The sequence below is a fragment of the Dama dama genome, chromosome 16 (assembly GCF_033118175.1).
Source record: "Dama dama isolate Ldn47 chromosome 16, ASM3311817v1, whole genome shotgun sequence".
NCBI classification, from domain to species: domain Eukaryota; kingdom Metazoa; phylum Chordata; class Mammalia; order Artiodactyla; family Cervidae; genus Dama; species Dama dama.
In genome coordinates, this window is record NC_083696.1 from 35,013,197 (window position 1) to 35,028,962 (window position 15,766).

General features: G+C 52.3%; 2 protein-coding genes across 5 annotated transcripts; both read left to right on the plus strand.

Annotated features, from left to right (window-relative positions):
* Window positions 1-720: 720 nt before the first annotated feature.
* DCTN3 (dynactin subunit 3) lies at window positions 721-7,868 on the plus strand. The gene is made up of 7 exons (XM_061163778.1): window positions 721-856; window positions 2,868-2,952; window positions 3,788-3,874; window positions 5,491-5,574; window positions 6,637-6,695; window positions 7,294-7,353; window positions 7,541-7,868. Exons 1-7 carry the CDS (start codon window positions 761-763, stop codon window positions 7,628-7,630), a joined length of 561 nt encoding a protein of 186 aa, XP_061019761.1. The 5' UTR covers window positions 721-760; the 3' UTR covers window positions 7,631-7,868.
* Window positions 7,869-9,884: 2,016 nt separating this feature from the next.
* Window positions 9,885-12,076, plus strand: RPP25L (ribonuclease P/MRP subunit p25 like). Of its 4 annotated transcripts, none has more exons than XM_061163781.1 (2): window positions 9,885-9,952; window positions 10,684-12,076. In XM_061163781.1, exon 2 carries the CDS (start codon window positions 10,717-10,719, stop codon window positions 11,206-11,208), a length of 492 nt encoding a protein of 163 aa, XP_061019764.1. In that variant the 5' UTR covers window positions 9,885-9,952; window positions 10,684-10,716; the 3' UTR covers window positions 11,209-12,076. The 4 variants fall into 4 exon arrangements, with proteins under 4 accessions (XP_061019764.1, XP_061019763.1, XP_061019762.1 ...); XM_061163780.1 differs by having other exon boundaries at window positions 9,886-9,990; window positions 10,687-12,076; XM_061163779.1 differs by having other exon boundaries at window positions 9,888-9,990.
* The last annotated feature ends 3,690 nt before the right edge of the window (window positions 12,077-15,766 follow it).

Consider the following 15,766-nt stretch of genomic DNA (forward strand, 5'->3'; position numbering starts at 1 on the left):
TGCTCCCCTGTGCCAATGTCATCTCTAGAACTCCACCTCTTTGAGTCAGACCTGCTTCTCTTCAGGAGCCAGGTGAAGGGATGGGTTGGGTTGTTGTGAAGGAGATGTCCCTCAGTTCATATTTGGATAATAAAGCTGCGATCCCTCCCTCTCCAGTGCCTCCTCTCCTTCTTGTTTGGGTCTCTGGGTTGGGGAGGAAGAGGAATTATGTGGTATACACAGGCTGTGTTGGGCCAGGGGTTTTCAGAGAGGAAGAAAGAATAGCAAAGGCCATGAATAGGAGAACTCAGTCTCATGAATCAGAGTACCTGAGTTCAAATCCCGATCCTGCCACATCTGTACAGTGTTGAGTGTTCTTAGGCAAGACGCTTAATCGCTTGAACCTTAGAAGATTCCAAAAGTATCTCACGGGACTACCTACTATTCTATGGGAATGGACCAATCTTACAATAATGGGTATATTTATATGTGCCACCTCGGGGAAAGGGCAGGGGAATCTCTTTGGTAACCTGGAATTGGAAGAAGAGAGGCAAAGTTCGTCTTGACAAGCAGGGAAATTAGCGCCTGACAGGTAGCCGTTGCCTAGGTTACCAGGCAGCTTTTCGTTGGCCCTGCCTGCCACTTCCGCATCGAAGGGCTGAATCATGGCGTCATTTCCTGTATGCAAGGGCTCCCGTCCACTCGGATTGGCCCGCCTTCTCTATTTGGACGGATGTCCTGCCCTCTGGCTATTCCTGGCTGAGGCGGGGCAGCGGTAGCCATGGCGGCTGTGACCGATGTTCAGCGGCTACAGGCCCGTGTGGAGGAGCTGGAGCGCTGGGTGTACGGACCAGGCGGGTCTCGCGGCTCGCGGAAGGTGAGCGGTTTGGGGTCCAGTGGTCCCTCTCTGGGGCAAAGCAAGAGTGGCCTATTGGCCTGGTCCTGCAGATGGATGCTGCAGCTCCAGCCCCGTTGCTCGCAGCTAGGCTATTGAAATAGCAAAGGTCCGAGACCTCCCAGAGCATATCGGACCCTCGGGATCCATTTCCATGGAGGGAACTGTGGGCTTGAGGTGGGCTCAAAGAGGAGACTCTGTCTTTACCCTCGCGGGATAGTTGGGGAGACCGGACACACGCGAGAAACTGACTAATGAGTAAGAGCTTCCAGTAAGCGCCGAAGTCACAGTGAAAGGGACGTTATGGAGCCTTGCCTAATTGCTAAGTGAATTGTGCAAAGAGAGGTCCATGGGACCCCAAAAGAAGCAGACCAGAGATGGATAAGGAAGGCTCCAGGGAGTTAGGGATAAGGTCTGAGAGGGCCAGAATTAGGAGGGGAAAGGAGTGAATACTGGGTGTTCAGATATGGACTGACGGTCCTTCCCTCTAGTGGCTGATTTTGACAGCTCACTTCCCGTCCATTCCCGTTTTTAACTATGGAAAGACCTTTCTCTGAAGGTGGCTGTATCGGGCATACCCTGGAGTTAAGTGCCTCAGAGGTAATGACGTCCATTCGTACACTGCTTGTGATATTAGCTATCACCAGATTGTGTCCCATTTGAGAACTGACTTCTCAAAACATTTTTTCCCTTTGTCATCTATAATGCAAATCCTCCTGATTTTCCTCCTGTCTCTCTGGCTGCTTTTACTCAGTCAGATTGCCGGGAGAAATATCAGTAACCTCAGATATGCAGGTGACACCACCCTTATGGCAGAAAGTGAAGAACTAAAGAGCCTCTTGATGAAAGTGAAAGAAGAGAGTGGAAAAGTTGGCTTAAAGGTCAACATTCAGAAAACTAAGATCATGGCATCCGGTCCCATCACTTCATGGCAAATAGATGGGGAAACAGTGGCTAACTTTATTTTTCTGGGCTCCAAAATCACTGCAGATGGTGATTGCAGCCATGAAATTAAAAGATGCTTGCTCCTTGGAAGGAAAGTTATGACCAACCTAGACAGCATATTAAAAAGCAGAGACATTACTTTGCCAACAAAGGTCCATATAGTCAAGGCTATGGTTTTTCCAGTGGTCATATATGGATGTGAGAGTTGGACTATAAAGAAAGCTGAGCACAGAAGAATTGATGCTTTTGAACTGTGGAGTTGGGGAAGACTCTTGAGAGTCCCTTGGACTGTAAGGAGATCCAGTCAGTCCATCCTAAAGGAGATCAGTCCTGGGTGTTCATTGGAAGGACTGATGTTGAAGCTGAAACTCCAGTACTTTGGCCACCTGATGCGAAGAGCTGACTCATTGGAAAAGACCCTGATGCTGGAAAAGATTGAGGGCAGGAGGAGAAGGGGATGACAGAGGATGAGATGGTTGGATGGCATCACTGACTCAGTGGACATGGGTTTGGGTGGACTCTGGGAGTTGGTGATGGACAGGGAGGCCTGGCATGCTGTGGTTCATGGGGTCGCAAAGAGTCGGACACGACTGAGCGACTGAACTGATTTGCCTCCTCATAAATTTGATCCTTGAATATCCGCATTCCTTACCCTCTAATCTAAAACCTGTGTGAGATCATTCACTTTCATAGTCTCTCCATCTATTCAACCCTTTAATACTGGAATTCCTCACCCTCTACCCTTAAAGCCTAGATCAGTTCAGCCAAGAGGAAGGGATCAGTGAATATATAGTATGTGCTAGTGCCCCATAAACCCTAAAGTAGTTCATTACTTCCCCAGTCACATGAAACTCCCCGAGGAGTACATGATTATCTACCCCTTCATACTGAGGATTCCCAGAAGGTGGAGTTGGATCTCTTAATACAAGAGAAGGGGGTGATTGCAGGGACAAGGAAGTTTGGAGTCTGAGGAAATGAAGATTCTTTATCTCTTCCAAGCCTTGAGCCAAGTGGTAAATCTTGGAATTAACTTCCACTCCCCTTATAGGTGGCTGATGGCCTGGTCAAGGTGCAGGTGGCTTTGGGGAACATCGCCAGCAAGAGGGAGAGGGTGAAGGTTCTGTACAAAAAGAGTAAGTGTTTCCATGAGGTGCCTGCCTGCCCTCCTTCTCAAGCCTATGCCTCCTGGTTCCCTGCCCAGGCTGTTAAGCCCAATAGGTCACTGGAGTTTCCCTTTGGGGATAGCAGGTGAAGACATTTTCCTGATGAAATGGTGGATTGGGGTAGGCTTTCTACTTTGTGGTTAAACCCCAAGCCCATGGCAATGTCCTAAGTTTTGAGATGAGAGCTCTGCCTGAAAGTCCGCTGGGGAAGGAGAGAGGAGGAGTATGGAATTTCCATAGGCAAGGTTCAGGGGCAGGAAAGAAATCAGGCACTGAGAACCCCAGCCTTGGCTCAGCCAGGCCTTTTTGATTATGTCAGAGATAGCAATCTGTTCAGTAACTAGAAATCAGATAAAGTTCTGGCATGTCTTGGTGGCACAGAGGGGCAAGGTATTACCTTCTACCCTTGAAGATAGATCAGTGAAAATGCTGAGGGCCCCAGGGTATTGGAGGCAACTGTGTTCCCAGCTGTAAAGTCTGACTCTGGCCAGCAGGATGGTTAGATAGCATCACTGACTCAATGGACATGAATTTGAGCAAACTCCCGGAGATAGTGAGGGACAGGGAAGCCTGGCATGCTGCAGTTCATGGGGTCCAAAGAGTCGGACACAACTTAGTGACTGAACAGCAGGTGATCAGAGGGAAGAGACAGGGAAGTGGGGATGGGGGCCTGGTGGACCCTGTGGGTATCAGTTCCTCACTCAAGGCTCTCCCCAAGGCTGACCCTTCCCCTGATATCCTTCCTTCACAAGACTGATCCCCACTCCCCAACCTTATTCCATTTTCCATCTTGTTACTTTTCTAGTTGAAGACTTGATCAAATACCTGGATCCTGAGTACATTGACCGCATTGCCTTACCTGATGCCTCCAAGCTGCAGTTCATCTTGGCAGGTAGTGCTGGGTAGGATGTGCACATGCATCTGGGGGAAGTTGGGCACAGAGGTGGCCTCCCTCTCAGTCCTCTCCTGGATGCAGCCCAGGAAGCTGATCTCTGAAATCTGGACTGAGGCTGGAGGTGGACTTGTGGTCCTCTTGTAGGCACTGGGTACAGTACACCCTGGAGCCAGCTGCAGACCAGAGTGCCAGCCACTGTGGAGGTGACTCCAGTGTTCTGTCTATGGCATGCCTCTAGGATTTTCCTTCAGAACCTTCCTTACTTCTGCTCAGTAGACATAGAGCTTCTAGGAAAGGGTGGGGGCAGAGAGCATTGCCGTGGGAGAGATGAGGATATAAGCATGGGTTTCAGCATCTTGCAGGTGGGAAAGTGCTGGGATTTCAGAGTTCTAGACAGGAACTATTGTCTTAGCAATGTTTGCTTATCGGTTAGTTAGCTACTCCACGAGGTATGGTTTGCCATCACCTGTGTTTGTTCATGCATTCAAGTGCTCATCAGGTGTGGTCCGGACTATCCTAGGTGTGAGGTATGCAGTGGTGAACCAGAACATCCCTAAACCACTGCTGTGACTCAGGCACCATTCAGGAGGTCTTCCCCTGCACCGATTCTTGAGTCCAGCCTCTCCACCCCTCCCTGTGGCACTGTCTCGGTGTTCATCCCCTGGCACTTGAACAGTTTCCTAAGTTTTCTTTTTATTTATTTGTTTTTTTTTTTCTTTCTTCTTCTCCCCCCCCCCCGCCCCTTTGCTTATTCCTAAGTCCTCTTCTTGACCCTAGTTTCCCACTTCTTGCATGTGGCTCACTATCATCTTCCCCAGACACATTTCCAGCATGCCACAGTGTTTACTTTGGAACCTCAGTATGTGTGTATCTTTCTCTTCCTACTAGGATAAATTCCTAATTCCTTAGCCTACCATTCAAAGCTCCCTATAGACTGCCGAATCTCCCCTCCCATCTAGCTGTTTCCTGTGCTCTCCTTACTCCAGTTCAGCCAATTGAATTCTTTTTCCTCTGCTGATTGACATGCATTCTTGCCATCAGATGACTGAGATAACAGTCCTCCCTTCTTGAATGCCCTTCCCACTCTGCAGTCATTGAAACCCCCTGTGCACAGGGCCATCGCAGTCCTGCTGCGCTTGTCACTGTACCCTCCTCTTAGTGTCCCAGCTCTCCAGGAACTTGTAATTGTGCCTCTGTGATCCACTGAGCACTACCCGCCTGGTATCTTCCACAAGTCTCCTCTTTCAGACCTTCCCAGGAGCCCTTGGGTACTTCAGGTCCGAAGTACTTTGTCTCCTGTGGCCTAGTAGGGGCTCTCTGAATTTGTGGATAGGAGGCTAGAGGGAGAGGCCTCAGAGTTAAAACTTGGAGAAAGGTTGGATTTGGAGGCACTTAGAGCCTCCTTGGGCTCAAGATAGTTCAGACCAGTGGCATCCAGGAGAGGTGGAGGCAGACTGGGGGAGTGTGCACAGAAAGAAGGGGACAGTGGGCAGAGTGGCTGCCCCCGGCTCCAGAACTCAGCCCTCTCCCTGGCCTGGTCCCCAGCTCCTCGCCTGGGAGTGGCCGTGCCTGGGCCCGCCTCACTGCTGCTCTCTTGTCTGTTCATGCTGCAGAGGAGCAGTTCATTCTCTCGCAGGTTGCACTTCTGGAGCAGGTGGACGCTCTGGTGCCCATGCTGGACAGCACTCACATCAAAGGTACCTTCTGGGGTTGCATCTCCTCTGCTCTACGTGGGGAGGTCGGTGGATGGGCAGGACTTCCCTGGGCTCAGACTGGCTCTGCTCCTTGTCTTTACCCTCACCTGAGGGTACTGGCCACCTGCACTGGGATTAAAATTGCCAGGGCAGAGAGCTCAGCTTCAGAACTCGGGCAGTTTGGCCCTAAGGACACTCAGGTAAGCCCAGTGGCCTCCCACTCTAGGATTCCTTCTGTTTTCTACCCCACCCCTCAGCATCTGTCCTTCAGGGTGTTGCAGAGGCCAGGTTTGACTGTAAGAGTTCCTGCGGGGGCGGGGTGTGTGTGAATGTGTGTGCAGGGGGCGGGGGGGGGGTGTGTGAATGTGTGTGCAGGGGGCAGGGGGGTGTGAATGTGTGTGCAGGGGGCGGGGAGGGGTGTGAATGTGTGTGAATTCTTCCTGCCGCGCCGCCTAGGGCAGTCCCTGGGCCAGGATTTTGACAAGCAGACAGTGACTTTAATTGAATCCAGATATCCATCTTGTCTGTCTCTGGAGGTATTTTTCCCAGCTCCCCCTCCATACCCCTGATCAGTTTCCTGCTGAGCATCTGACAGCCTTAAGCTGTGGGCCCAGCATGGTGGCTGAGGCTCTGGGTGTTGGGTTCCAGGTGACCAGCTTAGGGACCTTGCATTTGTCCTTAGCCCACCTGCAGGCTCCCTGTTCCCTGGGCCAGGCAGCTCTGGTCCCGCCGAGCTGAGAGCAAAGGAACAGATCCTATAATAATCAAAGCTTTCTTTACCTGCCATGCTCACAACACTGGGGTGGGTATATGGGGCAACTCTGGGAACCCCAAGGTTTTGTCTTCCAAGGGCCTGTATCTTCCCCTCCCCTTTGGGTCCTAGAATAGGACTGGGGTGGGCAGGGAGCCCCACCACCACCACCTCCAGCTGCAGCGGTCGATGAAGCTGGCGTTTGTTTAGCTTCTCCACTCAATACTCTAATCCTGCTGAAGACCTAATAGACTATTGAGCAGTCCCGGGGGAAGGCAGCAGCATCACTGGGCAGCGTGCGTTGTGTTTTACAGCCGTTCCTGAGCATGCCGCCCGCCTGCAGCGCTTGGCCCAGATCCACATCCAGCAGCAGGTACGGGAGGGGAGAGGCCCGGTGGGAAAGTAGAGGTGGTGAGGCTCCTTGTCCCCACCCCTGCCTCCTGGGGAAGTAGCCTCAGGAGCTGATGTCAGCTTCAGGGGAAACTTAGGGTTTCTCCTTTGTCTTGCAGGCACCTTCCAGAGGGGAAGGGACTTGCCTAGGGTAAAATCTAGGCCGCCTGCCTCCCAGAATAGGACTATCCTGAGACACCAGAAGATTGATGTTGGGAGGTACCCAAGAATTCCTGGGGGTGATGTGTCCTTGACCAAATGTGGAGGAGCTGTTTTTTCACTATTGCCAGGCTCTAGTGTGAAGTTCAAAGAGGGTTCAGATATAGGGGACAGGGGAGAAGGAGGCATATACCAGTAGGAATAGGTCTTTAAATGTGTGGTTCGCTCCCTCTTCCATCAGCCTCAGGACTGCAGTTAGGCTACCCATAGCAGAGCCTGAAAGTGCCTCTTTAGAAATTTGCTCCTTTTAGCTCTGAGGTTAAACATGGCCTTTTCTGAGGAGCGAGGGTCCTTGATGAGGCAGGCAGTGGGGCGTGTGGGCTCTGTCTAACGCTTTTCTTTGCCCCACCTTGGCCCCACAGGACCAGTGTGTGGAGGTCACTGAGGAGTCCAAGGCTCTCCTGGAGGAATACAACAAGACTGTATCCTTTCCGCTCAGCTGGGTCCCTGAGGAGTGCTGTATGGAGCCTGGCCTTTTACTCCATTCCTAGTTCTGTCTCTCATCCCATCCCAACCAGTCTGTGTGTCCCCCAGCTCCCCCTGCCTTGAGGAAAGTCAGACATCTCTCTTCTGCCTCTCATTCTCATTGTCACCTTGACCTGTGACCAGACAGTGCTTCTCTCCAAGCAGTTTGTGCAATGGGATGAACTTCTCTGCCAGCTAGAAGCTGCCAAGCAAGTGAAGCCTGTGGAAGAGTGAATGGTGCTTCCCATCCCAGGGTGGGCTGGGGCAGCCAGGCTCCAGGACCTGTGCCAGCCTGCCCTTGTAACAGAGCAGAAAAGAGGTGGCTCTGTATTTATTGGATTCAAGACCTACCTGGTTGCACTCAGGTGGGGCTCTGAGGTCAGAGGTCTGGTTACTTGAGATTTGCTCTTTGCACCTCCTCCCTTCATCAGCGTCCTGTTCCAGTGACAATAAAACTGTAGAGACCACTTCAGTAGTGTGTTAGCTTCCTGGTCTTGGATGGGTATGGTGGTGGGGATGAGGGTGGTGGAGGCCAGAGTTGTCCATCTTCCTAGGAGTTGGACCACCAGCTATACTCATCCTAGTCTAGCTTTCTGGAAGATATAGAGCTCTCAGGATGAATGCTCTCATTTGCTTGATGTGAGTGGAACATTTGGTTTTGTATCCATTTATCCCACATTTACCAAAGTGAAAGTGAAGTCGCTCAGTCATGTCCAACTCTTTGCGACCCCATGGACTGCAGCCTACCAGGCTTCTCCATCCATGGGATTTTCCAGGCAAGAATACTGGAGTAGGTTGCCATTTCCTTCTCCAGGAGATCTTCCTGACCCAGGGGTTGAACCCGGGTCTCCCACATTGTAGGCAGATGCTTTACCGTCTGAGCCATCAGGGAAGTCCAGCATTTACCAAGGACACTCTAAATGTCAGATGCCAAACCAGGTGGGGAGGTCACAGGTGGGGTCCACCTGCCCTGTACAGGATAGCTGGGGAAACAGTCATGGAAAAGGGGAGGGAACCATGTGGCACAGGGTTCTCTGGGGGCACAGAAAAAAAAGGGATGTGGCAGGTAGCCCTGGAGAGTGATATGCAGGGTCTTTGAGAACCAAGGGAGCAGCATGTGCAAAGGAGAGGGGAGCCTCTATGTTGCTCTCCTGGTGCTACGAGAAGAGAAGGGGAGCCTAAAAGAGGATGCAGAGGGCTTTGGGGTGGGGGTGAGGCGGGGCGGTGGTGTGGCTGGAAAGGAGGGAGAGTTGGCATATTAAAGAGCAGAGAAACCAATGGCACCTCACTCCACCAAGTGTTTGCTGTCCTCTTGTGGTCTCTGGGACTGCTGCGGCTCCAGGCCCCTTTACGTCGGCCTGCCTGCCACCATACTGGCACGGTCTCATTGGCATCTCAAATCCAACATGTCTGAAACTCTGAGCCATCCTAGACTCTTCCCTCCTCCATCCATCCGAACAGTCGCCAAACCCACCTCGTAGTATCTTCCAACTTAATTTACTTTCCCCCATTCCCACTGCTGTTTCTCTGGCTCATTCTTTCAACAAATGCTTTAACAAATACTTGAGCACTTATTATAGGCGGGGCAACTTAAGAAGCACCGCGGACATGGCCCTGGAACGAACGTGCGGCCAGGAGTCACCAGAGGGAGGCCCGAGAGCTGCGCACACGAACAGGTTTGACCTGCGCCTTGATGAGAGCCCCCGTGGTTCGCCAGTGCCCACAGTTCAGTTCAGTTCAGTCGCTCAGTCGTGTCCGACTCTTTGCGACCCCATGAATCGCAGCACGCCAGGCCTCCCTATCCATCACCAACTCCCGGAGTTTACTCAAACTCATGCCCATCGAGTCGGTGATGCCATCCAGCCATCTCATCCTCTGTCGTCCCCTTCTCCTCCTGCCCTCAATCCCTCCCAGCATCAGGGTCTTTTCCAATGAGTCAACTCTTCGCATGAGGTGGCCAAAGTATTGGAGTTTCAGCTTCAGCATCAGTCCTTCCAGTGAACACCCAGGACTGATCTCCTTTAGGATGGACTGGTTGGATCTCCTTGCAGTCCAAGGGACTCTCAAGAGTCTTCTCCAACAGGGTGAAGTTAAAGTTCAGAACTCGGTGATCAAGGCTCTCGCGCCCGCAGCAGCCACATCACCGGCACCTCTAGCTCCGGTCCAAAGAGAAACCCGCCACTCTGCCTCTGCTACTGCGGTGTGCTCAGCAGGTAACGCCCGCCCTGCATCTTCTAAGGGCCGAATCCTCCGCATCCTTCCGACGCGGACTTCGGACGCGGGACTCCTCGGCTGGCCGCTCCTCTCCCCCGCAGCGCTCTCTCAGCTCGCAAAGCAGTGCTCCTTGCCCGGGGCAGAACAGCGAAGACACCCGGCGTGCTGCGGATCCGGGCGTCCGGGGCCAGCTCACTCCCCGGCGTCCGGCACCTCTCAGTTTGCGAACCCGGCCCCTCAGGCCCCGCCCCGTCCGGCGTGCGCGGCCCCGCGACCTCGGCGCGCTCTCGGCCCGCGCCATCTTGGCTTCAGATCGAGCGTAGGGAGTGCGCGGCCGCGGCGGTGAGAGCCGGAGCCCTGCGGGGCGGGGGCGCCTGGAGGTGCGAGGAGGAGAGGGGAGGCCGGGTCCTGGGCCTCTGCGGTGGCCCGTGGCGGTGGGGACGGCGGGGCCTGGCCTCTCGCGGCCCCGACGCCAGGGGTGGCCCGAGCCTCTGCTTCCCAGTGTCTGAGGGACCCTCGGTTGCGGGGATCGACCCTGGAATCTCTGGATGAAAAGGGGTGCCCGGCCCTGTCCTCGGGGTCCAGGAGTTGGGGAGGGGATCGTTTCTGTCTTTGAGGAGCTTTTGGATGAGGGCTCTTGGCTCCGTTTGGGGGAGCATGGGGTGTGGGGGGGAGGGCTTGGCCCTGACCTCTGGTAGCACGAAATGAGGCGCCTGCGTTCTGTCACCCCGTGGGGAGCCCAGGGTGAGGAGCACTCAGCCTTGTGCTCGGGGAGTCTCGAGTGAGGGCCCGGACCCAGTCCGCGGGAGCCCCAGATGAGGAAAGTTCATTCCCAGTGCCAGGGAGCTGGAGATGCAGTGGCTTGGCCGGTGTTCAGTGTCGGTGGAGGGTCATGGCCCTGTCCAGAGGACTGGGGTACATCCCCCCCTAGGGGCAGGCAGGCATGACCCCTTGTCCTGGGGATGAGGGGTTTAAGGTCCCATTTCTGGAATATCTGGGCAGAGCAGCGCCCTAGGGAGGCAAGGTGGGGGTGGCCTGGGACACAGCGCCCACCATCCTCTGACTTCCTGCAGCAGGGCAGCGAGGCGGACGCGACAGCAGGCTGGATGGAGCACTACCGGAAAGCTGGCTCTGTGGAACTCCCCGCACCTTGCCCGATGCCCCAGCTGCCTCCTGATACCCTGGAGATGCGGGTCCGAGCTGGCAGCAAGATCCGCAACCTCCTGGGCCTGGCGCTGGAGCGGCTGGAGGGCGGCAGCGCTCGCCACGTCGTGTTCTCAGGCTCTGGCCGCGCTGCAGGCAAGGCTGTCAGCTGTGCTGAGATTGTCAAACGGCGGGTACCAGGCTTGTACCAGCTTACCAAGCTGCGCTTCCTGCAAACCGAGGACAGCTGGGTGCCTACCTCACCTGACACAGGCCTGGATCCCCTCACGGTCCGCAGCCATGTGCCTGCAGTGTGGGTGCTGCTGAGCCGAGACCCCCTGGACCCCAATGAGTATGGCTACCAGCCCCCCGGGGCACCCCCTGACCTCGGGCCCACACCTGCCTCCAGCTGTGGCCCTCAGCCTAGAAGAAGGGCTCGCGATACCCGGTTCTGACGACCTGTGGGCAAGCTGTTGTCTAGACTGAGTGTCTAGGATGGCTGTACCTGTGAGAAGACTCTAACTGCTCAAGGTCTCCAACAAAACTTGAGTTTACGGAAGTGGGCCTCCCTGTCCTACTTCCCCTTCCCGCTGGCTCCTGGAAAGGGACTTTTGTGATGAGTGACCGGTGTGGAAAAAGTAACATCCCAAGTCAGTGTGTAGGTCAACTTGCCACAGCATAAATAAAATACAATATTTTGTAGAGAAAGAAGAAGGGTTACTTGCCTTCTACATACAGTGCCTCTCATCTGTCTTCTGACAGAGATCCAAGGAGTGAGTGAGGAAATAAAGGCTCTGTCCGTTTGTCTGATGAACCTCTGCTTGGCCTGCTGTGTGGAAGTGGGATTAAGGGAGTGGGAGTCCCTGCCCTTGACCCCCAGGAGCTCCCAGTCTAGAGACAGGAAAAGTAGGTTCAGATGGGTGCTGGGAGGATCTGGACTGAAGAAGAAGCCTCAAGCAGTAACCTGACTGTCTAGATCCCTGGGTGGCTGTCTGCTTCCTGTTTGGGGCTGGTTGAAGGACTCTGCATTTTTCTCCACTTGCAGCATAGAGACATACCTCGTATTGTTGCACGTCGCAGATACTACATTTCTTACATAAGAAGTGAAGTTTTGTGGCAACCCTGCATTGAACAAGTCTGGCAGCGCCATTTTTCTAACAGTGTTCACTTCATGTCTCTGTCACATTTTGGTAATTCTCAAAATATCTCAGACTTTTAATTATTATTATATTTGTTATAGTGATCTATGATGTTACTACAGTAACTCAGTGAAAGCTCAAATGATGGTTAGCATTTTTTAGCAATAAAATATTTTAAAATTAAGGTATGTATGTAGATTGTTTTTTAGACATAATTCTGTCACATTCATAATAGACTACAGTATAGGTAAACATACGTTTTTTTAAGCACTGGGAAACCAATAAACTTCTGTGACTCACACTGTAGAGATCTTCCTTTTAATGAGGTGGTCTGGAACTGAACCCAAAATGTCTCTGAGGTATGCCTGTATTACAGTATAGTGGTTGAGATCATGGCTTTGGTCACCAGACTGCCTGGATTTGAATCCTGGTTCTGCCACTTACTAGGGAGTTACTGCTCTGTGCTTTAGTGTTCTTATCCATAGAACAAGATGTAGTGCTTGCTTCATAGGATTGTTATGAGGATTAAATGTAGAAATACACATGATTCTTGGATACCACCTGGGCCTGTATACCCTCAGCTCTCCATATCTGTGGATGGAGAACTCGTGGATACAAAGGGCTGACTGTACTCCGCCTTTTTATTTAAGGGACTTGAGTATTTTGGTAAAAAGAAATCCACGGGGGCTCCTAGAGCCAGTTCCCTGAGGATACCGAGGGATGACTGTAAATGTTCATTGCCCTCATTATTAATGAGTCAGCTTACAAACATGCTTTTTCCTTAAAAACATAACCTCAATTCCACATTCCCCCTTCAGTTCTCACCCTTTTTATCCCTAGCAGTTCCTCTTCTGTCTCACCTTGGCTGTAGACTCAGGGTCACCATGGACAGGTCAGGAGCATAAGGAGCGGTGAAGATTGCAGTGGTGGCCAGGAGGCTACAGGAACCAGAGCAGGATTGTGGGCAGTAGTGGACTCTGAAGAGTTGAGCAAATGGGGTCTTCCACTGGTTTTTATGTTCTCCATTGTGTCCACAGCTTGGGTGTCCAATCACTAGGTAAGCACAAAGTGTGGACTCATGGGACCATGTAGCAGGGTGGGCACAGCAGTTGGAGGGTGTTGAAGTGATGTCTGGCTGAGTCCAGGCAGGTGGGGTTGAGATATTGGGAGAGATGGAGTTAGGGGACTGGAGGCCTCAATAAGGGCTTAGAGCAGGCATGAGGGGACCACAGGACCAGCAGGCTGTGGTCAAAACTTGGAGCACTGCATCTCTCTTTCTAGGGTAAGTTGCCCAGAGTGGAGGGGTGAGAGATGAAGATTCAGGGCATACTAGGAAAGACAGAAAAACCCTCTGCAGCTTCCCAGCTGGGCCTCTCAACTTCAGAAGGTCATGAAGCGTCTGATACCATCCTAATGGCTGTGGTCCTGACTCAGTGTCTTGCTACCAGCAACTACTTGACTTACTCTCTGTGTCTAATTCACGTTTTTTGCTCCCTCTCAGCTTCTGCATATTGCCATTTCTCTGAACATCTCTACTCCTGTGTCCTTTACCATCAATAGCTCCCTGTGTATCATCGGTCCCCAGAGATTTGGGACCAGGCTTCTTGCAGACTATTGATCTTTGGCTCAGCATCCCATCTTGATCCAGTGTGTGGCGGCCAGGGTGGAAAGAGCATGTGAACCAAGCGTGGTGACTATGTTGAGGGAGTGATTCAGTAAGGCAGCATCATAGGCTCTGCGATTTGCAGGATGGACTCCCCACTGGGCAGCTCCTCATTAAGGCACCACCTGGGATCTTGATGATGGCAGGGGGAATGTGGAGGGAAACTGAGCTGCAGTCAAATCCGTTGAGAAGAACAGGATCTGCCACTACTGAGAGAATCAGGAGATAGGACACAGGCTGAGGGAGCAACGGCTAGTGAATCTGGGGCCTTTTCCCTCCTTGGCCACTGCGGGGACCCAAGTGAGTCCTACTGGAGGAATGGCAGGGAGGGAGCCAGAGTGAGGCCTTTAGAATCAGAAAGCCTGACCAAGCTTAGGAGGGAGGGAGCATAAGTGCTACGTACATTTGCCAATTCAATTTCTTCTCACTCACTTTCTCCTTAATTCACTGTAATAGGGCTTCTTCCTCCATAATCTCTTCGCGCAAAAGGTAGGGAAGTGGAGATAACTTTTTCAACAAATTATTGTGATGGGAGGCGAGAGATGATTCAGGGATACAGAGAGTTTTATTTGTTTATTTTTAATAAATTAGCAGAGACTAGTTTGTAGGCTGATGGGGGAGGCCAGTAGGGAAAGGAATGGAGATGCAGGAGATTGTGGCTAACTCAGAATGAGACACCTGGGGGCGAGGAAAGGGAATGGGTCTTCAAGTGGGGAGGTACAGGCCTCCCAAGGGGCAGAGGAGAGATGTCTGCCTGTAGCAGGAGGGACAGAGTTGAGGGTGGCTATGCACGCAGGTGGGTATAGAGGTAAAGGTGAGACACGAGGGAATTCAGAGTTCAGAGGCTTCTAATCTCAAAGCAGGAGTCCAGCTCTGCTGCTGAGAGTGGACCTAGGAGGCTGGTGGAGAGTTGCTTCAACTGGGGAAGACAGCTAGTGAGGTTCGGGAGGGTGCCCAGCCAGGGCTGGGAGCCCAGATGAGGTTGGTGACCATGACCTTGTAATATCATCAGTCAGGGTGCACTCCAGCAGCACCCACAGGTCAAGTGAAGATTCAGGAAGCAGGAATAGTGAGACTGGCAAGAGAGTGTATGTGAAGAAGGTCCAAGGAATCCAATCTAGGTCGGGAAAGAAGTGAAGGTAGAAAGGCGCAGGGGTCAGTGGCCTAGAAGTCCTTATAAAAATGGGGTGGAGTGAGGTGGAGTATGTCAGAGAAGTGGGACAGTATCAGATGCTTCCCTGGTGGCTCAGAGGGTAAAGCGTCTGCCTGCAGTGCGGAAGACCCAGGTTCGATCCCTGGGTCAGAAAGATCCCCTGGAGAAGGAAATGGCAACCCACTCCAGTATTCTTGCCTGGAGAATCCCATGGACGGAGGAGCCTGGTAGGCTACAGACCACGGGGTCGCAAAGAGTTGGACACGACCGAGCGACTTCACTTTCAGTTTCATCATAGTGGTACCAGTTTCTAGGGCACCCATAACAAAGAACCACCAACTGTGTGGCTTAGGACAACAAAACTGTTCTGTCTCACAGTTTTGGAGACTAGACACCCCAAATAAAGATGTCAGAGCCATTTCCCTCCGAAACCTGCCTGAAAATCCTTCCTTAATGCTTCCTGGCATCCGGTGTGCCGACAGTCTTTGGTCTTGGCTTTCGGCTGCTTTACTCCAGTCATCTGTCTTCACATTGTCTTCCCTTTGTGTCTGTTTCTGTCTCCAAATTTCTCCTTTTTATAAGGACGCCAGTCATATTTGACTAGGGCCCATCCCAATGGCCTCATTTTAACTTACCTCTGTAAAGATCCTATTTTCAAATAAGGTCACATTGTGAGGTACTAAGGGTTAGGACTCCAACATATTTATGGAGGGATGCAATTCAACACTTCATAGTAGCCAAAGGATGAAATGAGATCAGTGAGTTTGAGAGTTTTAGGATCTAGCAGGACTTGATAGTGGGCATGAGGGTAGATACCTGGTGGTCTAGAGGGAAAGTCACTGAAGATGAGGTTGAATTTAAGAGGCTGGGGAGGGCAATCATGGGTATGTTGAGGAGGTGGGAGCATCCAGGATAGAATGTGCTGAGCATTTTCACTACCTGCCTTAGAGGTGGCGTGCACAGTGAGTCCCCTTGAAGTGGGGACTTCAGAACAATATGACCGAAGGAGCTATATACCTCCCACATGCAAGCAGGTGCCAAGTCCTGGCAATTTTGCT

Excerpts from the sequence above, each read along its gene's own strand:
- DCTN3 (XM_061163778.1), top strand. The coding sequence starts at position 761 with ATGGCGGCTGTGACCGATGTTCAGCGGCTACAGGCCCGTGTGGAGGAG. Across the intron at positions 6,696-7,293 it reads AGATCCACATCCAGCAGCAG|GACCAGTGTGTGGAGGTCAC; the intron begins GTACGGGAGGGG and ends TTGGCCCCACAG. Across the intron at positions 7,354-7,540 it reads TGGAGGAATACAACAAGACT|ACAGTGCTTCTCTCCAAGCA; the intron begins GTATCCTTTCCG and ends ACCTGTGACCAG.
- RPP25L (XM_061163781.1), top strand. The coding sequence starts at position 10,717 with ATGGAGCACTACCGGAAAGCTGGCTCTGTGGAACTCCCCGCACCTTGC.